Source organism: Hyla sarda, chromosome 12, assembly GCF_029499605.1.
Source record: "Hyla sarda isolate aHylSar1 chromosome 12, aHylSar1.hap1, whole genome shotgun sequence".
NCBI lineage: Eukaryota > Metazoa > Chordata > Amphibia > Anura > Hylidae > Hyla > Hyla sarda.
The window spans coordinates 36074520-36096966 of record NC_079200.1 but is presented as its reverse complement, the minus strand read 5'-3'; the positions used below and the strand labels follow the sequence as shown (position 1 = coordinate 36096966).

At 41.7% G+C, this 22447-nt stretch overlaps 1 protein-coding gene across 3 annotated transcripts in view; it reads left to right on the top strand.

Annotated features, from left to right (window-relative positions):
* LOC130296577 (lysozyme C-3-like) overlaps nucleotides 1-11523 on the top strand; it is a 33808-nt gene extending 22285 nt beyond the window's left edge. For 2 of the 3 annotated variants that reach the window (XM_056548259.1, XM_056548258.1), the window contains exons 6-9: nucleotides 8067-8162; nucleotides 8571-8717; nucleotides 10131-10206; nucleotides 11245-11495. In XM_056548259.1, coding sequence (XP_056404234.1) covers nucleotides 8067-8162; nucleotides 8571-8717; nucleotides 10131-10206; nucleotides 11245-11314 — 389 coding nt within the window. In that variant the 3' untranslated portion in view covers nucleotides 11315-11495. Of the gene's footprint in view, nucleotides 1-715; nucleotides 950-8066; nucleotides 8163-8570; nucleotides 8718-10130; nucleotides 10207-11244 lie in introns of those variants that run through there. The other variant, XM_056548256.1, reaches the window with a different exon arrangement.
* The last annotated feature ends 10924 nt before the right edge of the window (nucleotides 11524-22447 follow it).

Below are 22447 nucleotides of genomic sequence, written 5' to 3'. Positions count from 1 at the left end.
TTTTTTTTTATATTAGAATATTTACAGATGAATTGGGCTTGTCACATACCACAGTATTTCAGAAGGACACAAGTGTCAATGCCTTGCTTCATGCAAAATCATACCATCCACCACATGCAATCCATGCCATACCATACGGCCAATTTGTGAGGACAAGAAGAATCTGTGACCAAGATAGTGACTATGATCAACAGTCATTCCAGCTTGAGCAAGATTTTTTTTAAAAGAGGATATAAACCGAGGGACATTTTAAATGGATATGTTAAGGCAAAAGCACTGGATAGACAAAGACTTTTTGATTCAAAGAAAGTCAGGAATGATGATGGACAGATTTGTCTAATTGTGAATTTTTATACAAGATGGCAAAACATGAGGAACATGGTGGAGAAATTTTGGCCAGTGTTAACCCAGGACAAAGAATTGAGGACACTTATTCCACAGAAATCACTTATAACAGCTAGACATTCTAAAACCAGGATATGTTGGTACAAAAGTCATTATGTACCTCCACAATCACAATTTATTTTTTCTTCCCGGGGTCCCAAGTGGAGATCGTCTCCATGTGGATCATGTTCCATTTGTCCACAAATGGTGAAAATAACTACATTCTGTAACTCAAAGAGAGATTGTGAATATAAAATTGTTCATTTCATCAACTGTAGAACGACATCAGTAGTGTATTACGTGACGTGCCCTTGTGGGCTGATGTATGTCGGAATGACATCAAGGGAACTACGTCCAAGAGCCCAAGAGCATATTAGGGACATCAGAAATGTAATGAATGTGGATTTGAGGGATCATGAATAGATGATGAAACTAAAGGCCATACCACGTCACTTTAGGAGATTCCAAAATGGACAAGGAAAACTTCTCCAGTTTAGAGGGATTGATCGAATACATCTTGGTGCAAGAGGAGGCAATCTTATGATAAAGCTAGGACAGACAGAATGTAAGTGGATAACCCTTTTAAAAACAATTTCACCCTTAGGAGTGAATGAACAATTAAGCTTTTCTTGTTTTTTATAACCCACTGGATCTCTGGGTCCTGTAATAACATGGGTATTTTAATATAAGCATACGTATAAGTTGGGGGTAGCAGACTAAGATCTGATGTCTTATTGAATAGAGCGACTATTTTCTCCTTTGACCCGTAAAGGTATTTTGAGCATATGGTTGATTATGACTAAGTCTGTTTAAAATTTTTTTTTTAGGTAGCAATTGACATCATGGCAGTCATATTCTAATATGTAGATTTTTTCCCTATTTGAAGAGCAATGTTATGGGCCGAGGCATAAAATGATGATGAGAATGCTAATGAAGCTTCTAGGAACTCTGTTGACATCACGAGCACAGTGATCTCTGCTGACATCTCTGTCCATTTTAGGGACTGTCCAGAGCAGCATATGTTCTTAAAATGGACAGAGATGTCAGCAGAGAGCACTGTGCTCGTGATTCAGCAGAGAGCTCTGTGTTCCAAAAAGAAATAATTTCCTCTGTAGTATTCAGCAGCTAATAAGTACCGGAAGGATTAAGATTTTTTAATAAAGTAAAGTAATTTACAAATCTGTTTAACTTTCTGGCACCAGTTTTATCACTTTGTATGTATTTCACATCTATTATATTTTGTTCTCAGTAATATATGTCTAAATAATCAATCACAATTATTTACATGTGTACACATAGTTTAGAGGTTATATTTAATATTCACATTATACCACTATTAATTTACACTATGAATTATATTGTTTTATGTATTCATTTATTTATATTTGCACACATAGTTTAGAGTGGGTATTCAACACTCTTACTATATCACTAGTAATTCACACCATGCATTATATATTTATTTATTTATTTACTAGCTGAGTACCCGGCGTTGCCCGTTTTTTCCTTCCTCATCCTTGTTAGGGAGGAAAATCAACAAAGGAGGAAGCTTTTGACTTCAAATCCCATCCCCATACATTGTTGTCATATCCCAACCCCATATCCCGTCCTCATATCCCGTCCTCATACCCCGACCTCCTATCCCGAACTCCTATTCCGTCCTCCGATCCTGTCCACCAATCTCGACCTCCTATCCTGACCTCCTATCCCGTCCTCCTATCTCGACCTCCTATCCCGTCCTTCTATCCCGTCCTCCTATCTCGACCTCCTATCCCGTCCTCCTATCTCGACCTCCTATCCCGTCCTCCTATCTCCACCTCCTATGCCGACCTCCCATCTCAATCTCCTATTCCGTCCTCCTATCTCGACCTCCTATTCCGGCCTCCTATCTCCACCTCCTATCTCAATCTCCTATCCCGTCCTCATATCCTGTCCTCATATCCCGACCTCCTATCCCGACCATCCTGTCCTCCTATCTCGACCTCCTATCTCGACCTCCTATCCCGACCTCCTATCTCCACCTCCTATCTCAACCTCCTATCCCGTCCTCATATCCCGACCATCCTGTCCTCCTATCTCGACCTCCTATCTCGACCTCCTATCCCGACCTCCTATCCCGTCCTCCTATCTCTACCTCCTATCCCGTCCTCCTATCTCAACCCCCTATCCCGTCCTCCTATCTCCACCTCCTATGCCGACCTCCTATCCCGACCTCCTATCTCAACCTCCTATCCCATCCTCCTATCTCCACCTCCTATCCCGGCCTCCTATCCCGACCTCCTATCTCCACCTCCTATCTCCACCTCCTATCTCAACCTCCTGTCCCGGCCTCCTATCTCCACTTCCTATCTCCACCTCCTATCCTGTCCTCATATCCCTTCCTCATATCCCATCCTCATATCCCAACCATCCCGTCCTCCTATCTTGACCTCCTATCTCGACCTCCCATCCCGTCCTCATATCCCGACCTGTAATATGTGTACCAGGTATTGAAATATTTCCAGCCGTACGGAAGTTATGTGAGTACATACATTTCCCATTGATTTGCATGGGACTTTAAACAAAAACCCCAACCTTCACAAATGTGGGTAGTTAAGGGTTAAATTAACTATCCTCTATTTTAAGTGGACATATAAGTAACATGTGACCAAGTATTATCGAAATATCTCCAGCCGTTTGGAAGTTATGCACTAACATATATTTCCCCTAGACTTGTATGGGACTTTAAACAAAAACCCCGCCCCTGGCAAATGGGGGTGAGTAAGGGTTAAATCACCTATCCTATGTTTGTTGTTGACATATAAGTAACATGTGTGCCAAGTTTCATATTAATATCTTTAGCCGTTTGGAAGTTTTTGTGGAACATACACACACACACGTTGAGTTTTATATATATATAGATTATGTATATCATGAATTCACACAAAAAAATGTTTTAGGGTACGTTCCCACATGGCGTATTTGCTGCGTATTTGCTGCTGCGTATTTTATTTGCCCTGTTGAAGTCAATGGGTAGGAAAATACGCAGCACCAAATACGCAGCAAATACGCAGCAAAATACGCCATGTGGGAATGCACCCTTATGCTGCATATTTTTTTTATATATTTTATTGCATATTACAATGATTGGTGTTCTATTTATTTCTGGGCACAATCATGTATATCATGATTCCCGGTGATCACATAATGAAGGGGGATCATTTTTATGCACTTTAGCACATGTTGAAATGAATTTTTCATTTTTAGACCTACCGTATATACTCGAGTATAAGCCGAGTTTTTCAGCACGATTTTTCATGCTGAAAACGCCCCCCCTCGGCTTACACTCGAGTGAGCTCTCTGCCTGTCAATCCCTTCATCAGTGGTCTTCAACCTGCGGACCTCCAGATGTTGCAAAACTACAACTCCCAGCAAGCCCGGGTGTTGTAGTTTTGAAACCTCTGGAGGTCCTGCACAACGTCCCTGTGCGTCGTTGTCAAATCAACATCACTACTCCGGGGCCGGGGCCGAAGCGCGGAGAAGAGAGGCCCCCCTGGTGAAAATGGACAGCCCGCAACGACTAACCATCCCCACCAGATGGTCCCTGCAGTATAGATGGCCCGGACAAAATCACCCTAACGTCCTGCCGAGGGGAGATGAGTGCAAAACAAAAGGGGGGGGGGGGAGTTGTCTGGATGATGACGAAGGCAGCAGTGGTCTTCAACCTGCAGACCTCCAGAGGTTTCAAAACTACAACACCCAGCATGCCCGGACAGCCATCGGCCACGCTAGGAGTTGTAGTTTTGAAACCTCTGGATGTCCGCAGGTTGAAGACCACTGATAAAGGGATTGACAGGGGGTGATGATGAAGGGGGGGGATGATGACGGGGTCTGGATGATGACGGGGGTCTGGATGATTACATGGGGGGATGTTGTATTTCCCACCTTAGGCTTATAGTCGAGTCAATAACTTTTCCTGAGGTAAAATTAGGAGCCTTGGCTTATATTCGGGTCTGCTTATACTTGAATATATACGGTATTTATATTATTCACACATAGTGATTTAATTTTTAAATTATTTGTTTTATAGATTATAGATTTATTTATGATATTGTTTTCCTTCTTATATTATTACACTTATTACATACTGTATATTATTTATAATTGTATCTCATTACTTACCAGATTGAGATTATGGACCTATTCCGCAGTATAACTTATGCAGTTGTTTATGGATTGGTATTAGCCCATACATTTGGCCTTTTGTAAGATGGCCGCCATGGTGTGGTGCGCACTGCAGCCTCGCTGATGGGGCGGTGTCACACTTCTGCCAGCAGTCGCTTCCAGCGGATGCGCACGGAGCGGCCGGTAACTCATGCCACAGGAGTAAGTAATTGGTCATTGATATGGGTATATATATAGTCACTCCCGCACCCCTACATCATCGCTCCTGGTCAAAGCAGGACAGCGAAGCGCTTCAGAGGGTGAGGCAGGGGAACGCGAGTGACTGCCTGAGCACTTTCTATTTGTAAGTTTACATGATGTGGAATAGTGTAATATATATGTGGGGAGGTTCTTTGGTGGGGTGGCAATGGTGCTGTTTACATTATAGAATTGATTACCTTGATATCCCTCAGCAAGCCCGTATTAAAATCTACATCACATCCCCTCATTGATATTGTTTGTTGGATGTCTTGTGCCATATCAGGGATACCTGTTTATTAGGCCCCATATACTGATATAGGTCAGTCATTCATGTTCCCCCTCCTAGGCTATTTTAAATGTCTTGTGCATTTGTGTTGTGTTTTTTATGGGGTTCATGTGGGGTTTCTCATTTTTGTCATTTGATTTGTTTTAATTGATTGCAATAAAGATAATTTTTATTGGTATTTTGGTATCAATTTATAGGTGTCTAATTTATGGGGTCTAATTTATAGGTTTATACATATAGGTATTGATGTACGTGTTGGACATAAGTTGGTCACTATATTTGTAGGTTGTTGTTCGAATACTTATTCAGCCAACAGCTATATCTGCCGATTTCTCAATACACATGAATGCTTGACCAAGTGTTCATTTTTTCTAAATATGGTGGTGGTGGTGGGGGGGTGTAGCTGTAGGGGGTGCCACTTTGAGATCATAAGAGGCTGGTGAACTTTGCAAGGATGCCAGTGGCTGCGTAATGTGTATTGAGGACTGGTTATCCATTGGCCAGACAGACGCCTACATCTGATAAAACTCAGACGGAGAGAGTATGTCATAAGTAATCCTCTTCCTTCAAGGATAAGATCGGTGGGATCGTAAGGATCGGTGCAGGTGGCACCAGGGACAAAACATAAACATATAAATTTACTGTCAAGTTAAAAACTGTGTGTTGTTGAAAAGGTTTAAGTAGTACTGTAAGGAGGTGGCATCCTATTCAGAGACTATGCTTGCTTATGGACTGTGTGAAAGGGTGCAGCTCTCTGTAAATCTGCATAGGAGATTGGCATGCAAGCTACTTGGATGTTGGATGAAATGTAGCTGGTTAAGGTGATTCTAGAACAAGGTGGTAGAGGAGTCAGGGCTTTAAATAATACAAAGCTAGACACGTAATGGTAAGGTGAAATGTCCCTTGGATCTAGAGCAAAATAGATGGCAAAACTTTCCAGCCATCTTAAGACTCAACCTGATCTAAGGACCCTGAAGGAAAGAAGACTATCACCGTAAAAGATAAATATTGTAGCAGTGTCTGCTAGATTGCATCGAATTCCCATTACTAACAATTACTGGATTATTTGGGAAATTAATAAATTGTAAAAAATTGGAATAACAAAAGGTGAGCAGATGACTCACAGCATATTACCATTGAAGGGCAAAGGGTTCACATAATTATGTAGCACCAGGAGTTAGTGAGTTGCCAGTCTGCGACTGCAAATTGCTCATCTGTTAAAGACCTCTATTGAGTATGACCTGCTTGGAATATGTGAAAAGACTATGGGCGAAATTTATCAAAACCTGTCCAGAGGAAAAGTTGTTGAGCTCATAGCAACCAATCAGATTGCTACTTTCATTGTTGAAAAGGCCGCTGAAAAATGAAAGAAGCGATCTGATTGGTTGCTATGGGCAACTCAGCAACTTTTCCTCTGGACAGGTTTTGATAAATCTCCCCCTATGTGTGTGTGTGTGTGTGGAGTTGGAAGAGATTTCATCTCTTCACCAGGCGAGTTTGTCATAAAGTCTCAACATTTTTGCGCAAACAACAGTTTCTTCCAAAAATTTTGTGACATTTTGATTCCTTGCTTTACACTGGCTACATGGGCGGAGCTTGGTGGAAAGTGGGTGTGACGCTACACAAATGGTGTCATAAATGCACCACATGTATTGAAGTTTACATTTGCAAAAAGGGAATATAATAACTAAAATGTACGATAACTGTGAACATGTGCCTCTACACCAGCGTGCCTCTGTGACTGCTGTGAGAAATCTGTCTTAAAGGGGAATTCTGGGTTTATCCAAAGGATAGGGGATAAGATGTATGTTCGTAGGGGTCCCGGCCACCACGCCCCCTCCCATAGACATGAATGGAGGGGGCATGGTGTGATGTCACTAGATGCGTGCCGTGACGTCACATCCCCGTCTCGGAGGTAGCGCCCGGTACACAATGCTGGAGGCTGTGGCGGGACCCCTGCGATCATACATCTTATCCCCTATCCTTTGGATAGCGGATAAGATCTATAAACCTGGAATACCAGTTTAATAAATTCCCCCCTATCTCTGTCAAGTATGTTTAAAAAAAATGGAAGGGAGGTGCTACTGTCTCTAACAAGGTACTAAGGGATCTGCTTGTGTCCCATTTTGACACCTAGGTGTTAGGGTGGAGTCTGAAGGACTATGTACACATGAAGGCCAGTGCCACGTTGGTTGATTCAGTCAAGGAGGTAATTGAGTGGCATCAAGAGGAGATGTCCTATAAAAAGAGTCAACAAGTCCAAACAAGAGTTAACCAGTCCCATTGAGTCCATGCTGGCAGTACAGAGCAAGATGTAAGAGATGGGACTTTGTCCTACAGTAGATAGAGTGCCACCATTTTTCTGAGCATGGCAATTGGTGAAAAGAAGGGAAATGTACGGAGAACCATGCAAAAACTCACATATTGCCTACTGTTACCGACCTTAGAACATGACAAGTATTGCAGATGTTGTGTTACTGGGGATACCTTTCTTTGCAGTGGATGCTGCATAATGCTTTATCATGCCTTTATTCATCATGCTAGAGTTGTGTTTGCTGTAGTAACTGGGGTTGCTGTAGATGGCGAAATCTGCAGCTACTTGGTATCTTAGAAAGTAAATTCCGGGAAAGTCTGTCAGGGAACGTACAAAACTGTACACAATGACTAGGTGTAAGAATTTAGAAGCACTGTCAACATTATGGACTTTTTTAACTACTTACACTATGTAAGAGAATATTTGGTAATCCAATAACACATACTGCCTCTGGCTCTAAATGGGAAAACAAAGAGAATTCCTAAATTCATTGCCAAAAGCCCCAAACAATAATGTGTACCCAGTATATGCCCCAGGGCTTTACATGTACTGACTGTGTGGTCAGATGGTGGTGTGTGTATTGTGTGAACACAAGGCATTGACTATAAATATAAAGGGTGCAGGATCAGCCTCCACAACACATCAAAATGAAGACCATTATTGTCCTCATCCTCGCAGCTCTGACAACTACAACTACCAGCCAGGCATCCAACCGCTGCACATGGCTTAATGCATTAAAAAAACTTAACTTGGATAACACCATGGTGGCAAATCGTAAGCATATCTCATCTATCTCATATCTTTCTATCTATCTCTCTCTCTCATATCTATCTATCTATCTCTCCCATATCTATCTATCTATCTATCTCATATCTATCTATTTATCTACATATCTCATATCTATCTATTTATCTAGCTATCTATCTCATATCTATTTATCTTATATCTATCTATCTATCTCCTATCTATCTAGCTATCTATCTCATATCTATCTATCTATCTATCTATCTAATATCCATTCAGCCATCCATCCTTCTATTTATCTCATATCTATCTATCTAATATCCATTCAGCCATCCATCCATCTATTTCTCTCATATCTATCATGCTCCACTTTTATCTTTTACATTGCAAATTATAAAGATAGTGTAAAAGATCATGTTTGTTCCTTCTGTCTTTCAGTCATGTGCATAGCCCACCATGCCAGTAATTTCAATAAATACCATAGAGCAAATGATCGGGCCCATGGTGTCTTCCAGGTTGGTGCTGGCTTGTGGTGCCAATGCCCTAAATACCCAGGCCAGAATCACTGCCATATCCCATGTTCTGGTAAGCATTGCTTTCCACTTTCAAACCTTTATAGATGTAAAGCTTGCTATAAGTCTTAGATATTTAAAGGGGTACTCTGGTGGAATTTTTTTTTTTTTAAATCAACTGGTGCCAGAAAGTTAAACAGATTTGTAAATTACTTCTATATAAAAATATTAATCCTTCCAGTACTTATCAGCTGCTGTGTGCTCAAGAAGTTCTTTTCTTTTTGAATTTCTTTTCAGTCTGACCACAGTGCTCTCTACTGACACCTCTGTCCAATGTCGGGAAGTGTCCAGAGTAGGAGCCATCCCCATAACAAACCTCTCCCGCTTTAAGCAGTTCCTGACACAGACAGAGGTGTCAACAGAGAGCACTGGGGTCAGACAGAAAAGAACTACACAACTTCCTCTGGAGCATACAGCAGCTGATAAGTACTGGAAGGATTAAGATTTTTTTATTGAAGTAATTTACAAATCTGTTGTTTAACTTTCTGGAGCCAGTTGATTTAAAAATAATAATAATAATAATAATAATTATTATTATTCCACCGGTGTACCCCTATAACTCCTTAAAGACACAAACAAACACACACACACACACATATATTACACTTTCCTCCCTTTCTAAAAGCCCTGGTGCTTTCAATTTTCCACCTACCGACCCACATGAAGACTTGTCTTTTGCACCGCTAATTGTACTTTGTAATGACAATGAAAATAACATTTCAGAAGAAAATCTATGGTGAAACAAAAAACAAAAACATTATTTAAGGTTAAAAATTACTGACATTTTGCAAATTTTGGGGGCTTCTGTTTCTATGCAGTGCACTTTTCGGCAAACATGACAATTTATCTAAATTTTGTAGGTCCATACAATTAAAGATATACCCAATTTAAATAGGTTTTGTTTCATTATACTACTTTTAAAACATGATAACTTTTTGTATGAAAATGGCCATGCTTAAATTGTCCTCTTTTGACCCCTATAATTTTTTGTGTCATGATCTGTATTTTTTTTTATCGGAATCATGTTTGTTTTAATGGGACTTGTTGATCACTTTATATTAATTTTGTTTCTGATCGCAGCATCTAATGTGTTAATATCAGGCATTGGCCTGATTGGTGATGCCCATCATTAGCTGTAGGTCCTGTCTGCTCATACTAACCGAGACCCACCGTGTATGAAGCGAGCTCAGCTCCTAAGCATGCTTCATACAGCCGAAGGGGACACCGGGTGTAAATATACGCCCAATGTTTTTAAGGGGTTAAAACTGGTCATGTGTTGTATCTCAATATGTTTATAATATTCTTGTTTAATATGCAGAAAGTTATCACAATCCACCCTGGTGGTTATAACTAGCACTGCAAAAAGTATATTAAAATACGAACATATAGCTCTGTCTTACAGTGTTGTTGTTTTTTTATTTTGTAGCCTTACGTGACCAAAACCTAAATGATGATATCCAATGTGCTGTCACTGTTATAAAAACCCAAGGATATGCTGCATGGTAGGTTGTGACACTATGGTAGGAACTTTCTGTAGACTGTATATACTACTCTTACCATCTTACATTAAATGGATATCCTGGGATATTTTTTTTATGTGGCTATGATACAGGGGCTGTAAAGTTGTGTAATTCATAATATAGTGTATGTACCTGTGTTTGATGGCTGGCCTCACAATTATTAAGGGATCTTTGCCCTGATGTTTATTGTTAACAGCATACAAATTGAGCGTTGTAGTGCAGCCCAAGACATTACATCACTAGGCAGGTGTTGAAAGGGAGCCTGTCCATGCTTCATTGGGTGCAGCGACCACTGGGTGGGTATTACTACAGGGTATTACTACAATGGTTGAGGTGGCTGATGTGTGGGAGGGAGAAAAGTGAACTCACGCTTACAAGCAAGGGATCCTGGGACTTGTAGTTGGAGGGAGGAAACTCCGACAGGAAATAGCCATTTCACAAAAAGAAAGCAGCGTTTTTGTGGACTCACAACACAGCCATTTAGCCCTAGACAACCATGGATCCTTCCTAAGCATGCCTATTACTGTCTGACGGGTAAGTACTAAAATCACCTGATGGTGGATAACCCCTTTAAACCTTTTATACTTGGTTTGTTGTCGGGAGATGGATTAAGGGAAATTTTCAAGGCCATGTGCCATGTGGTCACCCACTACTGAAATTAATAAGAGGTCTGCCCAAAACCAAGTATATTCTATAAATTGACTGCATTTACTATATACAGTACATACATTTACTACAACACTTTAGTCATTGGGAGGTAGAATAAAGAATCTCAAAATGTCAGATCTATGACTCTGTATCTAATGTGCACTACTAGGGATTGTATGAGAGTTTATATAAGTCATGGCTATGTTACATATTGCAGCTCAGAATGATTAACTAGAACGAGGTTAAGCTGCAATACCACACACAGTCCATGGACAAGGGGGCGCTGTTTTGCAAGATAGTGCCACGTTTCTTTTTACACTTTATTAATCCTTTGGACTATACTAATACATTGTTTGCCTCATTCTTATATAGGGGTGTCTGGAAACAACACTGTGAAAACAAAAACCTTCAAGAATATCTAACGTGTCCAACGACTTGTTAACTTGATACAAGTGATGAAAACACCGGATGACTGATGAAATCTCTGGTGTCTCCTCTCTGAATCACCAATCACATGTAATTGTTCATCTTCTGAAATTGTCACAAAAATCTAACAAAAATATTTCTTAATCTACAAATCAATAAAATCTTTAGAGCATCAAGATTCTGTGTTTGCCTATTGATACATAGAGCTCCCCCTGCAGGAAAAATATAGCATTACATAAAGTCCATAAGATAAATGGCTGTCCATGTCATTCATGACCAGACCACGTCTGCAGGAGCGAGACTGCTCTTTGTTAGCTGCTCTAAACTCTGGGTAATAGACAGTGGTGTGAAGCAGGGAGCTTAGGGGTTACACCAGTAGTGTTGCTCGCGAATATTCGCAATTCGAATTTTATTCGCGAATATCGCATATTCGCAGATTCGCGAATATTCGCGAATATAGCGCTATATATTCGTAATTACGAATATTCGTTTTATTTTAATTTTTTTTTTTTCACAGTACACATCACAGTGATCACCCCTCTCTGCTTACAGCTTATGTGGTGTAAGAAGGCTCTAATACTACTGTGTGAGACTGCTGTGCGAAGTTTCGCATATGCGAAAAGTTGCATATGCTAATTTTCGCATATGCTAATTTTCGTTATGCACATTTATGTATAAATAAATTTTCGCAAATGTCAATTTTCGCACACGCGAATATTCTCATATGCGAAAATAAAACGAGAATATTGCGAATATGACGAATATTCGTTCATATATTCGCGAATATTCGCGAATTCGAATATGGCCTATGCCGCTCAACACTATACACCAGTGGTACAAAGGATGTCTGAAGGAGATCTGGAGCTTTAAAGCATAAATCTAAAAGGATGAATATGGGGCCTACAGTAGCGCACACACACTATACACTGCAGTGTTCTCTACCACTAACTTACAACATACACTTTATTTATCTTACATTAAAATGCATGATATAAATAAGTATAGGCATTTTTATATTTTAGTATTTTGTGCATTAAAAAGGTTTTTTAAGCATGCATTAACATAGACAATGATAGCTTGTTTTTTGTAGGAGGAGTTTTTATCGCTATTATATTGGAGTACATACAATGCACTGAATAGTGTATGTGCTAATACAATTCTGTATACAAGCACAGTAATATGTTCTAAGATAACAGAAACACCAAGTATGTATACTGCTTTATGTTTTTAGTATACAATGTGCACAATTTATACACAATTAACTTTCCTCTTTGTTCCTGTATATAAAGTATTGTGCATTATCTGCAAAGCGATGTGTAATGGGGCAGGGGGGAGCAGGCAGAGCACATACAAGTATTCTCAATCCTGCTTACTTATATCTCAGAAGAGCGATTTCAAGGGGTCAGAGTTCATTTGTTTGGCCAGAACAGATCAAGAGCATTATGCTAGTCAGGGAAAGGGATTATGGTAATGGCCTTAACCCTCCAATCTCTTTACCTCTCACCCTACAAGCAAGTATGGTTAACAGGGCTGGCATCAGAAATTTCGGGGCCCCTCACACAGCTCAAGGCCTGGGAATCCCCCCCCCCCTTCCATGTAGAGATACATGGAGGGGGGTGCCGGCAGCTTCCTGCAGAGTACAGACGTCAGCTTCCAGCAAACTGCCGGGCCTGTGCAGGAGATCGCGGGGGGTGGGGGGGTGTCTTGGTATCCGAGCGCTTGGACCCCCCTGCGATCTATAACTTATGCCCTATCCTTGGATAGGGGATAAGTTATTTTTCACCAGACTACTCCTTTTAAAGAGGGGCCTACCCAAACGATATGGAAGCAACTATTAACAGAGGGGCCTACCCAAACTATATGGAAGCAACTATTAACAGAGGGGCCTACCCAAACTATATGGAAGCAACTATTAACAGAGGGGCCTACCCAAACTATATGGAAGCAACGATTAACAGAGGGGCCTACCCAAACTATATAGGGGGCTCCATATAGTTTGCGTAGGTCCCTCTGTTAATAGTTGCCCCTATAGTTGTGGTAGGCCCCTCTCAGAGAGGCCTACAACTATATGGGGGGAAAACTTTTAGCAAAGAGGAGCCTACAACAACTATATGGGCCGGGGAACAATTTGCCACTATATAGTTGTTGTACGCCCCTTTCTGCTGTAAACCGTTGCCCCCAATGCTGTATCAATGCGCAGCGGCAGTGCGCAGGGATGCAGCTAGAAAGTACAGGGCCCCGATGCAAAAAAATTACCTCAGGGCTCCCTACCCCTTCCCCCCTAACCCCCCCCCCCCAAGGGCCCAGGCATTTTATAATAAGCAGCCCATTTTTGGGGTGGGGGTCTGAATGCTGAGACCCCCACCAATCACCTTGGTGTAAGTGTTTCTCTAGTCGTTGGAAAGCTAAAACTCCCATAATGTCTGGAGAGCCTCTGGCAATGGGATTTGTAGTTTTGTAACAGCTGGAGAGACACAGATTGGACACAGTTTTAACCATCATCACTGCAGAACTTACAAGTGACTACAGCTCTGATGGGACAGTCAGTAGAATACACAATGATATCAGTTACCTGAGGGACGTCTTCTGACTTGAGTCAGAACTTGAGTCTGACATCCGGACATCATTGGCTCCTCACTTTGTCAGCAGATCCTCATCCTCTGCATGAAAACAGTAATCATTATAACCTTGCCAGAAAGTGTACCCTAAATAAAATACTGCCACACACTGTACCCTGAATTTAATCCTGCCACACACTGTACCCTGAATATAATACTGCCACACACTGTACCCTGAATATAATCCTGCCACACACTGTACCCTGAATATAATACTGCCACACACTGTACCCTGAATATAATACTGCCACACACTGTACCCTGAATATAATCCTGCCACACACTGTACCCACTAAATATAATGCAGCCGCACACTGTACCCTGAAAATAATACTGCCACACACTGTACCCTGAATATAATCCTGCCACACACTTTACCCACTAAATATAATGCTGCCACACACTGTACTCTGAATATAATCCTGCCACACACTGTACCCTGAATATAATACTGCCACACACTGTACCCTGAATATAATACTGCCACACAATGTACCCTGAATATAATACTGCCACACACTAGAAACAAACACTAGAAGAATTGGAGTCATTTCAAATAACGTAAAAGTAATATATTTTATTAGAATGATTAAAAGCAGAAAACAGGGGAGCAAACTGACACAGGGGGGAAATAGGACATAAACAATGGCGTCACTACTGCCAGCACATGTAAACATTAATAATATGGCGGAGAGGAAATAGGAACACTGTACATTTTATTAAGAGGACATAAGTCTCAGCAGTGCAAATACAGTACCAACCTCAAACAAACGTCAATAAAGTGCAGGAGTGGTGCCACCCCAATGTACGTTTCGGCGATATCCCTCCCCAGGACGAAGGATATCGCCGAAACATACATATGGGTGGCGTCTCTCCTGCTGCACCTTTGCACTTTATTGACGTTTGTTTGAGGTTGGTACTGTATTTGCACTGCTGAGACTTATGTCCTCTTATTAAAATGTACAGTGTTCCTATTTCCTCTTCGCCATATTATTAATTAATGTTTACATGTGCTGGCAGTAGTGACGCCATTGTTTATGTCCTATTCCCCCCTGTGTCAGTTTGCTCCCCTGTTTTCTGCTTTTAATCATTCTAATAAAATATATTACTTTTACGTTATTTGAAATTACTCCAATTCTTCTAGTGTTTGTTTCTAACTCTTTAGGAGTTCATATATGAAGCCCCCCCAGTACCAGGTTGAACAGCGTATACATTTACATATTGTTGCACATTTGTTGTGTGTATATATATATATATTTTTTTTCCATCAGTTTTTGTACATGAATTTACCTAGGTACTGTGCTATTTATTAACATACTGCCACACACTGCACTCTGAATATAATACTGCCTACATGCATACACATCATATATACATATACACCCCTCTTATTCTCTGTGTCCTCATCACTCCTCATCACCCCCCCGCCAAACCTCTTATCACCCCCATAACCTCCCTGCACCTCTCATCACCCCCATAACCCCCTGCCCCTCTCATCACGCCCATAACCCCCCTGCACCTCTCATCACCCCCATAACCCCCTGCACCTCTCATCACCCCCATAACCCCCCTGCACCTCTCATCACCCCCATAACCACCCTGCACCTCTCATAACCCCCCCACCTCTCATAACCCCCCTACCACCTCTTATCACCCCCCTGCAACACTCATCACCCCCCCTGCACCTCTTATCACCCCCCCTGCACCACTCATCACCCCCATAACCCCCCTGCACCACTCATCACCCCCCTGCACCACTCATCACCTCCATAACCCCCCCCCACCGCACAAGTTCACCTACCCTGCTGGGGATCTGTGAAACCAAGTGAGGCTTCTGCAGCTCCTCTCACTGCACGGGGAGGATCACTGGAGATCGCGCGGGGACGTATTCAGGGGCAGGTCAGGTGATTGGAGTAGACGTGCGTGCCTGCGCGGGGCACGTGACGGCTCTACTCCAATCAGCCTTGGCCTGTCCGGCCCTGCCATAATTCTTAAGGGGCCCGCACCCTAGAAATAAGTAATTCAATAGAAATGTGCGGGCCCCCTGGACTATGAGGCCCGGTCATAGTCCTTGCGGGCACCCAGCAGTCAGTGAGTGACAGTCGCAGTCACTCACTGACAAGCAGGGCCACCATCAGGGGGGTACAAATGACAATCCAGTGTAAAAAATAAAATAAAAAGTTCCAGGGACGTCCGGCCTCCTGAGGCTCCGGGCCCCATACAGGTGTATGGGTGGTACCCCCCTGATGGCGGCCCTGATGGCTATCACCAGGGGTCAATTCCTGGAAAAAAAAGTGTGGGAACTCACCCAAGATTTCTAATACACTCCCCCAGTTTGCGCAAAAAAAAAAACTAATGAAAATGTCCAAGCTAAAACTTGACATCCTGCACGGTTCCAGTATTCTTACAGGCCACAGGCATGCAGCTGCTTACGGAGTATAAGAGTGACACACTGTAACAAACCTCCTCCTCATGTAATCTCCTTACTACTGGGGTGACACACTGTAACAAACCTCCTCCTCATGTAATCTCCTTAATACTTGGGTGACACACTGTAACAAACCTCCTCATGTAATCTCCTTACTACTGGGGTGACACACTGTAACAAACCTCCTCCTCATGTAATCTCCTTAATACTTGGGTTGTGTCACCCAAGTAACACACCTCCTCCTCATGTAATCTCCTTAATACTACTGGGGTGACACACTGTAACAAACCTCCTCCTCATGTAATCTCTTTAATACTACTGGGGTGACACACTGTAACAAACCTCCTCCTCATGTAATCTCCTTACTACTGGGGTGACACACTGTAACAAACTTCCTCCTCATGTAATCTCCTTAATACTACTGTGGTGACACACTGTAACAAATCTCCTTCAATGTAATTACCTTACTAGGGTGACATGTCTCCTCCAGCTCAGCCCCGCCTCCTCCACAGCATCACACAGGTCCTTCAGCCATGATCTTTCCTCTCCTCCACAGTTAAGCTCTGCCCCCAACATGTGACGGTGACATCATCACAGGTCCTACATCTCCAGCATCAAGCAGTCCGGGCCAGGGGAGGAGACAAAGGGAGGGTAAGAATAATTCAGAGGTCGGTCCTGCAGGACTAGTGTACAGGGACGGCATTCCTCCTCAGGAAAAAGCAAAGGAACGCCGTTCCTGTGCGTTCTTGCAGGACTTGAGCCCTCGGGGCAATCCACTGCTGAGGTAGCCTGAGGGCTTACCTCTCCTGCTGCGGCGGCTCCGGTGCTCAGAATGATAAAGCCTAGCAGGGCCAGGCTTTATCAATCGAGCGCAGAGCACACTGATCAATGGGATTGTATGTAACCCCATTGATCTGTATGAGGAATCAAATTATTCCTCCTAAAAGTCCCCTAAGGAGACTAAAAGTGTAACACATTAACCCCTTCCTTATTAAATGCTTAAATCACCCCTCTTTTCCCAAATTCCATCTAAAAAATATATAACCATAATAAAAATAAATATATATGGGGAATGAGCAAATATCATGAGGAATGTGCCTTGTCCTCATGGCATTTCACTTCCTCTACACGATGGGAGGGGTCCAGAGCAGATACCGGAAGGAGCAGAGGGGGAAAACAGGGAGGGGGGCCTCCTACATGAATCATTTTTTTTACATGGAAGGAAACCATAGAAACATCTATTACAAGCTGTCAGGGTCCGGACTAGCGGCTGGTGAAGACACTGGAGGTGGATCCCCTGTACCAGAGAGGCGATGACGTGGGTCGTACTGGGGAATCGGTTCTAAGCAGTTACTGGTGTTCACCAGAGCCCGCCGCAAAGCAGGATGGACTTGCTGCGGCAGTAACTACCAGGTCGTGTTCCCCAGTAGCGATTCGACCTCTCTGGCAGCTGAGACTGGCGCGGTACACAAGGACTAGACAGAGGCGAGGTCAGACGTAGCAGAAGGTCAGGGCAGGCAGCGAGGTTCGTAGTCAGGGGCAACAGCAGAAGGTCTAGGTACACAGTCTTGGGACACACTTAAATGCTTTCTCAGAGCACAAGGCAACAAGATCCGGCAAGGAGAGGAAGGGGAAGTGGGTTTTTATAGGTTAGGGAGTGATAGGAAGTGATTGGGCCAGGCACCAATTAGTGGTGCACTGGCCCTTTAAATTTAAGCAAGTCGGCGCGCGCGCGCCCTAGGGAGCGGGGCCGCGCGCGCCGGGAGGAAGCAGACGGGGGCGAGAAGTGAGTGAGACGGGGCGCAACCCGAGGGTGGGCACGAGCCGGGAGCAATGCCGACCGGAGTGCTGCAGCCAGAGGAATGCCGTGAGCGCTCCGGGGAGGAAGCGGGACCCGGAGCGCTCGGCGTGACACAAGCCCCCTAAAAAATGATCATTCTACCTTTCCCTAATTTCCATCATCCTAACTCATCTGCCCCAATGTGTTTTCTCGAACGTTTCACAGTACTTTAGACGACCCATGGCTTATCCATGTACCCCCTTAGCCTCAGACTTTACACATATGGAGTCAGATGCTGTCCATATGGGTCACAGGTGTTATAGATGGCATTGAAGCTCTGTAATGGGGTATAGGCTTGATCTGTAATCTCAAAGTCCACATTTTTCATCACTGGCGTGGCATTCTCGAGGGTCGTCTCACACTTCTTCTTCTTTAGGCAAAGCAAAACATAACACACAACAAAGTAAGATTATTAGAATTATGAGTATGGTTATTTTACCGGTTCTATACTGGCTGAGATATACGTGCAACAAATCTCCCAAACATCTTGTATACCCCCTTTTTCCTTTTACACCATACATCATAACTAATGCTGTAACATTTTGGAATATTATAGCGGATGTGACTCTTAGTTGTTCGGTCTAACCTCTAAGAGCATTTACAAAGAAATGTATTAATCTTAGTTAGTTATAATAGATATAATAAATTTTACTCATGGAAATCTGGGATATTATTGACTCAACTCCATCTTTTTATTTGACCTCTAGCTATAAAACTCATCTGGGACCCCCCCCTTGGGACTCCTTTAACATCAATATACACAAAGGGATCAAAACTCCCAGCAGGGGCTGCACGTTTTCCTCTAAAGTGTGGTTTGGATTCCTTTGTTGGTTCGGTAATGAAAGTGTGTATAGGCAGACGTGTCTTGACTAATGTGTATTCCCCAGTTTAATTCCTTTCTAATTTAACTCTAAACTTCATATCATCAAGTATCTCATACTTTACGATAGTTACCATTTACTCATCCGGCTAGCTAGGTCTATCCTTTCTATAATCTTACACCAAGTATTCCTTTCCTTTATAACATTATCACTCACTGAAATACTTGTTGCACCCCACTATTTGTACATGTTCACCTACTGATTCTCCTCATACAACGTCACATCCTAACAATCCGTTGTGATTATCTTTCCCTTTGGAACAACCATGGTTATGCACAGACATAGATTTAACAGTTACCAGAGATACATCTATACGGGATCATCATATGCAATCTTCTCTTTCCTCACTTATTTCCTGCATAGGTTTTGAAGAAATGGGGGACAATTACAGAATCTGAACTAGGTACAGTTTCACAAAAGGTTCTTAATTGTATACTTTACTGTATCTGTGGTTAGGGATCAGTACAATTAGACAAGGAGATACTGGTATTGACCTACCCCAGGCAGTTAGATGAAGTCTACTCATAGTCTCTGAAACAGGTAAGATGTTTATGGAGCGTGTTGGTCAGGTACCTTTATTGTTTTTACCTAGGTCATATGTCAGATGTAAATTATTACGTCTGTACAAACCTTCTTTCTGCATTGTTGAATCCTGAGGCGACCCAATGTACTGACATTACTATGCACATAGCTCCCCGTTGCTTAGTGTATGGGGTCATATATGTTACCATGGGGTACAAGACTGCTGGCACATACATTTTCTTACCAACTCTTTCCGGATGCCGTCTTTGCCTTGTACCACCTCTTTCTTCTTCCATTGGTCTCTCTCAGCATGCATTGCTGGTTCCTGCAAGAGACCTAATACCAGAAAATTCCACATTGCCCATCCACCTGTACACTTTGTACCATCATTGTGGGGGAACAGGAGCGCTGCAGCCTTGGCAGCCTCCTTCACCATTCAGTCCCCTTGGCTTCTGGGGCTGTTTCCTTCATGTGTCTCTTATCTTTACGATGGCCATTTTCTCTGGCAGCTCTCGGACTTTGAACACTTGAATTACAAATTTACAGATTGGTTCGCTCAAGGATTCAACAACACTCTTACGTCAATAGGCCCATACTTGTGGGCGGTAATTAAAATGTACCCATACTTATTGTGTCATACCTTTAGATATCTTACACATCTCAGTGAATACCTTCAACTCTACTTCTCTGAACCACCAGCTCAGATCGAGTGGCTCATTGCAGTAGAACTTCATTCTGCGTGTGGTCACCATATATCCTGTCTTATGTATTACATCTTTACATTACTTAGAACAAATTAACATTTATGACTCAGAATTAACCATGGATTCTCCGATATCCTATCATGGCTCTTGAATTTTTTATTTATTTAATTATTATTATTTGTTTTTATTTGTATTTTTTATTTTTTTATTATTTTTTTTTATTTATTTTTAATCTTATAAGTTCAAGACAATCAGCATCTTCATATTACACTAAACACCATTATAAAGTTATCCACTTAAAATTGATGTTATTCAAATAAATACAATGTAGAATGTATAGGTATATCACATTGTGTATGCAGGTACATCCAAGTTTAAACAGTAGATTTGTAGTTCCTTCAATTTAATTTGACTGTGTTTCCTTAGACCAAGGCTGTTCTGTCAATCTTCCTATAAGCCCCGCCTTTCTCCTCCCACTCCTCTATGTCACTGGTCACCACCCCTTTGAGTCTGGCTTTTTTCCTCATTTTGGTTTGGTCATTTCTCAAAAAAATTCTTGAGCAATCAGTGCCTACATGGAGACATACCATACACATGGAACATGTAACAATACCAACATTTACAAATACTCAACATACAACACACACAGACAGGGCCCACATTCTCACCAAAAACAAAATGTAAAAGAATAAAAAAATATATACAGAGCTCTTTCAAAAATTGGGAAAAAATGATCTTCAATGCGCATTATTTATAATCAATAAACCCTTAGCTGATTTTAAATGCTTAAAGTAATATTCATTAATTAAACAGTGATCATTTTTTCATTTATTTTATGTTTTATTTTATTCTCCTTGGCCAAACTTCTCTCCTTACTCCTATAATATAATCAGATAGTTAATTGCATTTCCTTATAAATTTCCTTTTTTTTTTTATCCATCTTGCATTCCTGCAAAAAACAAACTTATTAAGAGATTAATAAAATATCATCAAGTAGTTTCATTATGACATAATCATGTACATACACAGTTTCACCTAAATCCCTTTCACTGGTCATACTCCGTGTATTTCTAATTTATCATATATGTTTCAATTGACTAGGTGTGTTAAAAATGGCTGCTGGGAAGGGGAGGTGGGAACTAATTGTATGAACTAAAATGGCTGCTGGGGGAGGAACTTCACTTTTTTTTTTTTTGGAGTGTAACATGGCTGCCCCCCATAGGAGTGAACACGTGGCAGAGACTAGCAGCCTCATGGAAAGAGAGAGGAAAAGGAAGAAAGAGAAAGAAACATGGAAAATCTGGGTTATGATCTTAAGGTGTCACTCCATAAGGGATTCTTAGCTCCATAATAATAGTATTATACAGACCAATTTTCTCAGTCCCTCCCCCCTGCTTAATACAAAGACTCTCTTAATTGAGAATATGATAATTTTCACCATCCTGTCACCAGTTTCTAAACAAATGTATGTCTGTACATACATCGGTGTTAACTTCAATACCTAAATATTTGCATCATACTTTCAGTCCACACCTCATGCCTATCTATTCGCTACACATTCTTTTGCCTATTACACTGCTATATATATATATATATATATATATATATATATATATATCTATATATATATATATATACACCTTCTTATCCCATCAACCATCAATATATTTCAAACTTGCAACTGCCTTAATATCTTTAATTTATCAATTCCATTTTGGAACCACATGCTTTCCATCAAAACTTAATTTCCTTAACTCCATACAACTCTGTGTAATTCCCTTCCTTCACTTCCTCTCCATATGCAATTCTATCTGCACTTTCCCAAACCCTGCATTTCTCTTCAGCCCCCTCTGTCTCCTACAAACAGCCCAGGGTGTCCCCAGCTGTTGCAAACTAAAACCCTCTCAAAAACCCCATACTTTTAGGAGATATCTTTAAAACACTAATACATTAGATCTAGTATTAGAAGGGAAGTTATTTCCCCCTCTTCGTCTGAATTAGCTAATTTCCATGGACACATTAAGACAAGACAACATAACACATATTCAATCAGTTATAATGGGACAAGGTCCAGAGGATATGTTATTTTTGGGGAGTCCCTGGAAATATGTCATTTTAAGACACACTGTCTTAGATGACAGTCTACCCCAAAAGTC